The 7,253-nt window shown below is 34.8% G+C and overlaps 1 protein-coding gene across 2 annotated transcripts; it reads left to right on the top strand.

Annotated features, from left to right (window-relative positions):
• Window positions 1-2,351: 2,351 nt before the first annotated feature.
• Window positions 2,352-3,155, top strand: LOC141499959 (cytosolic iron-sulfur assembly component 2A-like). Of its 2 annotated transcripts, XM_074202779.1 has the most exons (2): window positions 2,352-2,638; window positions 2,689-2,806. In XM_074202779.1, exons 1-2 carry the CDS (start codon window positions 2,352-2,354, stop codon window positions 2,708-2,710), a joined length of 309 nt encoding a protein of 102 aa, XP_074058880.1. In that variant the 3' UTR covers window positions 2,711-2,806. The 2 variants fall into 2 exon arrangements, with proteins under 2 accessions (XP_074058880.1, XP_074058879.1); XM_074202778.1 differs by having other exon boundaries at window positions 2,352-3,155.
• The last annotated feature ends 4,098 nt before the right edge of the window (window positions 3,156-7,253 follow it).

Here is a 7,253-nt window from a genome sequence, read left to right as displayed (position 1 = left end):
AATAATTACCTAGCTGTGTAGCCTTGGGCAAGCCAGTTAACCCCATTTGCCTTGCAAAAACCTAAAAAAAAAGAGATGGCTCAGAGAGGAAATAGCATGCACACTTACTAGAGTATAGTAATCTATCTTACCCTAGAGAAAAATAAGAAAGGAAAAGGATAAGAGGGAACAGGGTAAGGAAAGGGGTGAATAAGCAATAGAAGAGAGGGAAGATCATATGAGAGGATACTTGGGTACAACACACTTGAAAAGGGACAGGGTGAAAAAAGAGAGAGGATAGAATAGATGAGAGTGGGGAGAAATAAAGTGGACGGAAATACGGTTAGTGATTGCAACTGTGGGAAAAATATTGAAGCAACTTCTCTGGTGGCTATCATGGGGAAGGTAACTCATCCCAGAGACAGAGCCATTGGAATCTGAACAGACTGAAGAACATTTTTCTCTCACTATTCTTGATGTTACTCATCTTTCTCATGGGAGGGTGGTTCATTTTTACTCTCACAACAAGATTGTAATAGTATAAAATAAATTAACCAAAAAAATAAGAAAAAATAAAACAGGGCTCTTTTTCCAAGCTGGATGGAATACTATTCCAAGCTACAGTGATTTCTGCAGCTGTTTTCAGAGATACTTCTAGGGACCTGGAAGTTTTCAATTCTACCAAGAGTGTATGATCTTACAAGAGCTGTTTATTATTCTCTTAACCTATTTTCTGGTATGTGAGAGACCATAAACACTATTTTCTGCCCTGGAACTAGGAGGAGGGTCCCTGTTCCACTGTGGCTACAAACTCTTCCTGGTACAGCAATTGGGATTCAACAAAATAGGTCTGTCTCACACCTAGCAAAGAGATCCCTATAATGTCCTTAAGATCTGTTGGTCTAGCCCCTCATCATCTGTGGACTGAAAATCAGTTGCTGCTGCCACTTTTTTTCAATGGCTTCTAAGACCTGTTCCTGGTTTTCCACTGGCACTACTTGCATTGGACTTCAATCCACCCAGTGGTGACAGAATTTTCTAGCTCATTTTCTTAGTAGTTTTTCATATATGTGGACTGAGAAGTCTGGAAATCACCACTCCTGCCACTGATTTAGTTGTTCTGAGGATTGCTCCTGATTTGTTGGGGCCAGGTCTGCACTGGTGTAACTAAAGTTGAGCTGTATTCCTCCCTCACCCTTGGGCAATAAACTTTTCTGTCAATCTCCTAAATTGTCTAGTGTTGGAAAATTGTTTCATTCTATCTTTTTGTAGGTTCTGTCACTCTAGAAAATGTTTTATTTGTTTATTTAAAGGAATTTGGGGAGGTTTGGGGGTTGAGCTCAAGTGATCCCAGTCTTTAATTTGCCACCTTGTCTCTGCCTTCAAAACTGAATTATTGAACTAGATTCTTTTGTGTTATATCCTTCCGTACAACTGAAGATTTCCTTTTGGATCATAAATTGCAATTTTATGTTCCAAATATATAAATAAAAATAAGTACTTATGTGTCACCATTTTACAGAACCAAGTTAAAACACTAAGAAAAAGAAAAGTTGGATATAATCTTTGTATAAGTATTTTAGGATTGGAATGGATTGAAAAGACAAATGATTTGAAATAAGGACAGCTAGTTTAGGGATAACAGATTATTTTTAATGCTGCTCAATTCAAAATTTCAAAATTAATTGACTAGTTTTTCAGGACAAAGGGGAAAATGAGTAACAGTTTTAAAATTGTCTCAATCTTGCCTACTGCTTTCAGTAGAATGTGGGCCCTATGTGTATTTATGAACAAAATTTAATTAAATAATGGAAAATAATGGCATCCTTGAAAAGATTAGTAACTATGTGCCTGAGTAAGTCCTGTGATGATCTCTTAATATTGTTCTTCATCATCAAAAGGCAATCAGCAATATCCTTTGTTCAAAGAACAAAGACTATAGATCAAGACTTGAGAAAATGAAGAATTTTAACATTTTTTCACTGATCACATGGGAAATAAAATGAGATTGGATTATTTTTATTTTTTATTCTATGCCTTAAAAATACAGTGCTCACCCAAACACAACTTATCCATGTATACTCCCATTTTTACAATTTCATTTTGTTGAACTTGAAATAAATGAAATTTTTCTGCTCTTAATGGAGTGGGGTAGAGGAAGAAGGGAAAGTAAACCAATATTTATTAAATGTCTACTATGGGCGAGCACTCCCTATATCCTTAGCGCGCCAGAGCCTCCATTGTCCCCTCCCCGCGACCCTCCCTTAGGCACCCCGGCCCGGGCGCCTTGGGAAGCGGGACCCAGAGCTCTGTCTCCTGGGCTGGTGGGCAGACGCGGCTCGGGGGCACCGGCGCCATGGCGGAGCCGGAGGATGGAGCAGGTGTCCGGGCTGCTCTCCTGGGCGCTGGGCAGAGTCGTGCGGCTCTCTGGCAGCTCTGAGCGGGGAGCTGCCTGGCGGCCCTGGATCATGGAAGAGAAAGCGCTCGAGGTTTACGCTTTAATTCGAACCATCTGGAACCCAGAGAAGCCCAGTACTTTAGAAGAACTGGAAGTGGTAACAGAAAGTTGTGTGGAAGTTAAGGAGATACATGAAGAAGATTTTTTGGTTATTATCAGGTTCACACCCACAGTACGTCATTGTTCTCTGGCCACTCTTATTGGACTTTGCTTACGAGTAAAACTCCAGAGGTGTTTACCTTTCAAACATAAGTTGGAAATCTACATTTCTGAAGGGACCCATTCCACAGAAGAAGATATAAATAAGCAAATCAATGACAAGGAGAGAGTAGCAGCTGCAATGGAGAACCCCAATTTACAGGAAATTGTGGAACAGTGTGTCATTGAGCCTGATTAGCAGCTTTTCTGAAAGTCACCAGATTATATTCATTTGATACATTTGTTTAACTCTGTTAAATAGAACACCCTTTTGTCTATTACTTGGACAATTTGTACTTCCAAGCACTTTTTTAAAAGACCATTTCCCAAACAAGACTTATAAGGTAACACTTATTATGTTAATGTATGTAACATTCTCAGGTTTTTATCACATTTGGTGATCAGACAGAAGAATATTTTCTAGTTACTGTGACTAAGAGACAAGACTATTTTTCAGATGCCCCCTCTGACACCACACTATTCTTTGACAGATCAACTATCCCTACTGTACACAGACAAATCAGACTTTAATCATTACTCTGTAAAAATAGAAATAAAATGCAGATGATTCTTATAAAAAAATGTCTACTATGTACCTGGCACTGTACCAAGTGGCTTAAAAATATATTATCATTTGTTCCTAATAACAGTTCTTTGATGTAGGTAAGCATTAATCATATTGAAGAAATTCTACATGTTCTTTAAAAATATTTTTAAAAAATTTTAATATCCATATAACTTTTAAAATTAAAGACTTAGGAGAGGAGGACTTAGTGGACATCCACATATCTTTTAATGTAATGTAATATATATATATATACATATATATGTACATATATATATATTATATGAAGAGAGAGAGAGAGAGAGAGAGGGAGAGAGAGAGAGAGAGAGAGACAGAGACAGAGAGAGACAGACACAGACACAAATACATACTTCAAGTATGAATGAAGTTTCCAGTTCATTTCCCCTATTTACAGGTCTCATTTCTATTAGAACTTCATTCCCCCTCATTACTAAAATAGATTGAAATAATTTAATGTGAAACATCTCATATCCCATTCTCTACAGCATAAAATTTGTCTGTAGCTTCACATATATTCTCCTTTCCCCATTATGCAGAAATTGAAATGACCTAAGGTTTTTACAAGGTTAACTCTTCAATCTGTATCCTGCTTCCCATCCCTTTTGACTTCTCTTGACCTTTCCATAGGAAAGGGTACTATTTTATATAGCATCTAAAAATATTTTTTCCTCTCGATTTTATTTTATTTTTCCAATTACTTATTATGAAAGTTTTCAACATTTATCCACATGCTTATTTATAAGTAAGTAATTTAATTTGGGTAGAATTGTCATTTTTGTTATATTAACTCTACAAAGCCATGAGCAATTGACATTTTTCCAATTATTTAGATCTAATTTTATTTGTGTGAAAAATGTTTTGTAATGGTGTCTTCAGAGGTAGATTTTCAAGTATTTTATGTTCCTGAAAAAGTCTTTGAAAAAATACAATAGAACAATTTATTGAAATGTTAAATTATATTGAGTGTTTTCCTAATACTGAACCATCCCTGCCTACCTGGTATAAATTTATCTGGTTATGGTGTATTGTCCTAGTAATATCTTGCTGCAATCATTTTGCTATATATAATAAAAGATTTTTGAATCAATATTTATTAGGGAGAGGGTGTTAAAATTATCTTTGTTTATGGTTTAGCTATCAATACCATATTGATGTTAAAATATGAATTTGGTGGAATTCCTTCTATTTTAAAAATAGTTTATGTATAATTGGAAATAATTGTTTTATAAATGTTTAGTAGAATTCACTAGGGCCTAGAGACTTTTTCTTAGGGAGTTTTTTGATAGTTTATTTAAATTCTTTTTTACTGAAATGGTGTTAAGTACTTTTTTCCTCTTTCATTAATCTTGAAAGTTTGTTCTTTTATAAATATTCACCCATTTCACTCAGGTTATGAAATTGATTGGCATATAGGTGGGCAAAATAGCTCTGCGATTATTTCCTCATTGATGGTGAGGGCACATTTTTCATTTTTGATGCTTCAATTTCGTATTCTTTCTTTTTAAAAATCAGGTTAACCAAATGTTTATCAATTTTATTGTTTTTTCCCATAAAATCAACTCAGATTTATTTATTAGATAAATGATTTTCTTGCTTTCATTTTCTTGATTTCTTTTTTCTTTTTATAATTTTTAATCTAGTATTAAACTTGGGACTTTGATATTTTTGCAGCTTTTTGTTGCATATCCAAATTTTTTATCTCTTCCTTCTCCATTTTATTCATATTAGCATTTAGAGATATAAAATTTATTCTAATTTTTGACTACATTCCATAAATTTTTGATTTATGTCTCATTGTTATCATTTTATCGATGAAACGGTTGACTATTTCAGTGATTTGTTGCTTTATCCACTCATTTGTTGAAATTTATTTATTTAATTTCTTAATAATTTTTGGTTTATCTTTCTATGACTTTATTTTTTATTTTTTATTTTTAATTTTTATTAAAGATATTATTTGAGTTTTACAATTTTCCCCCAATCTTGCTTTCTTCCCCCCACCCCCACCCCACAGAGAGCACTCCATCAGTCTTTACTTTGTTTCCATGTTGTACCTTGATCCAAATTGGGTGTGATGAGAGAGAAATCATATCCTTAAAGAGAACAGAATTCTCAGAGGTAACCAGATCAAACAATAAGACATCTGCTTTTTTTTTTTTCCAAATTCAAGGAAATAGTCCTTGTACTTTGTTCAAACTCCACAGCTCCTTATCTGGATATAGATGGTACTTTCCTTTGCAGACAGCCTAAAATTGTTCCCTCTATGACTCTATTATATGCCATTTTTTTCTTTTTAGGTTTTTGCAAGGCAAATGCGGTTAAGTGTCTTGCCCAAGGCCACACAGCTAGGTAATTATTAAGTGTCTGAGACCGGATTTGAACCCAGGTACTCCTGACTCCAGGGCTGGTGCTTTATCCACTGCGCCACCTAGCCGCCCCACCATCTTTTTTTTTTTTGCATCATGATCTGAAAAGCTCACATTTATTATTTCTGCCTTTCTGCATTTCATTGTAAGGTTTTATTCCCTCATACATGGACAATTTTGGTATAGGTGCCATTTACTGCAGAGAAAAAGGTAGTTTCTTTTCTATCCATTTCTATTAAATTTTCTCTGGAGGTATCTCATATCCAAGTTTTCTAAGATTTTATTCATTTTCTTAAATTCATTCTTGTTTATTTTGTGGTCAGATTTATCTAGTTCTGAGAGAGGGAGATTGCGATCTCCCCACTCTTATAGTTTGCTGTCAATTTATCCTTGTATTTCTTTCAGTTTCTTTTCTATGGATTTGGATCCTATGCTACTAGGTGCATATACGTTTAATCATGAAATAACTTCATTGCCTACTGTACCTTTTAAGAGATGTGGTCTCCTTCTTTATTCCTTTAATGAGATCTAGTTTTGCTTTTGCTTTGTCTGATATCAGGATCACTACCCCAATTGTATTATTTCCATTGAAACATAATATATATGTATATATTGCTCCAAGCATTTTAACTGTACCCTATATTTATTTCTCTGCTTCAAATATGTTTTTTGCAAACAAAATATTCTAAGATTCTGGTTTTTAATTCATTCTACCATCTACTGTTTTATCAGATAGTTCATCCCATTCACATTTACAGTTAAAGTGACTAATTATATATTTCCCTCCATGCTAGCTTTTCCTTTTTGTACTTGTCTCTTTCCTTTCCTCTTATTCATCCTCACCAATGTTTTGTTCCCTTTCCCTTTTAGCTAATTTTTAAAAATTTTATTTGTATTTTCATTTATACCTTCACTTTGGCTTTTGCCAGCCCTTTCTTCCCTTTTCTTTCCCTTCCCATGTCCACCCCTTCCCTGTAAGGTAGAATAGATTTTTGAACCCAATTGGGAATGCATGCTATTTCCTTTCTGACCAATCTGTTGAGCAGGTTTTACTCAGTGCTCACAACCTCCCTTCTTTCTTTTTACTCTAATAGGCCTGTGTACCTCTTCATTTTGTGTTATTTTTCCATTAACGCCTAGTAGTCTCCTAATTTAGTCCTTCTTTTTATGTTTTTATTGCTTTAACCCAATCTTTTACTTTCAATTCCCTTTGTCAATATATGCACCCTTATCTGACCTGATAGAAGTAATATTTTTAAAGACTGATTGATAGATTTCTTGAATGATTTTTAACTATCATTGCCTCATAATCACTAACTACCTGCCCTTTTCTGTCTCATTAGAAATACACTTCTCAAGAGACATGAATCATATAAAATTATAATCACTTCACACTTTGCCCCCTTTTCTTATACTCTCCATTGCCACACACAATACTCATGAGCCAAAGCATCTTGCAAAACCAAATCATTTCATGAACCATTTATCACCTTCCCCATAAGCATACTCCCCCCATTTATAGCCAAAGTGCCAAGAAAAGCAAAATCTCCATGATGTTCTCATGTCCAGTGCCTCTGATTATATTCTCTTCTTCTGTCTCTCTAGTACTCCAAACATAACCTACAGTTCTTGCCAAACAAACTATCTGACACTCTCTTTCCCATTG

The sequence above is a fragment of the Macrotis lagotis genome, chromosome X, assembly GCF_037893015.1.
Source record: "Macrotis lagotis isolate mMagLag1 chromosome X, bilby.v1.9.chrom.fasta, whole genome shotgun sequence".
Taxonomy (NCBI): domain Eukaryota; kingdom Metazoa; phylum Chordata; class Mammalia; order Peramelemorphia; family Peramelidae; genus Macrotis; species Macrotis lagotis.
This window is presented reverse-complemented; position numbering and strand designations above follow the sequence as displayed.

What these genes read in the sequence shown, in the direction of transcription:
- LOC141499959 (XM_074202778.1), top strand. Translation starts at nt 2,352, where the DNA reads ATGGAGCAGGTGTCCGGGCTGCTCTCCTGGGCGCTGGGCAGAGTCGTG.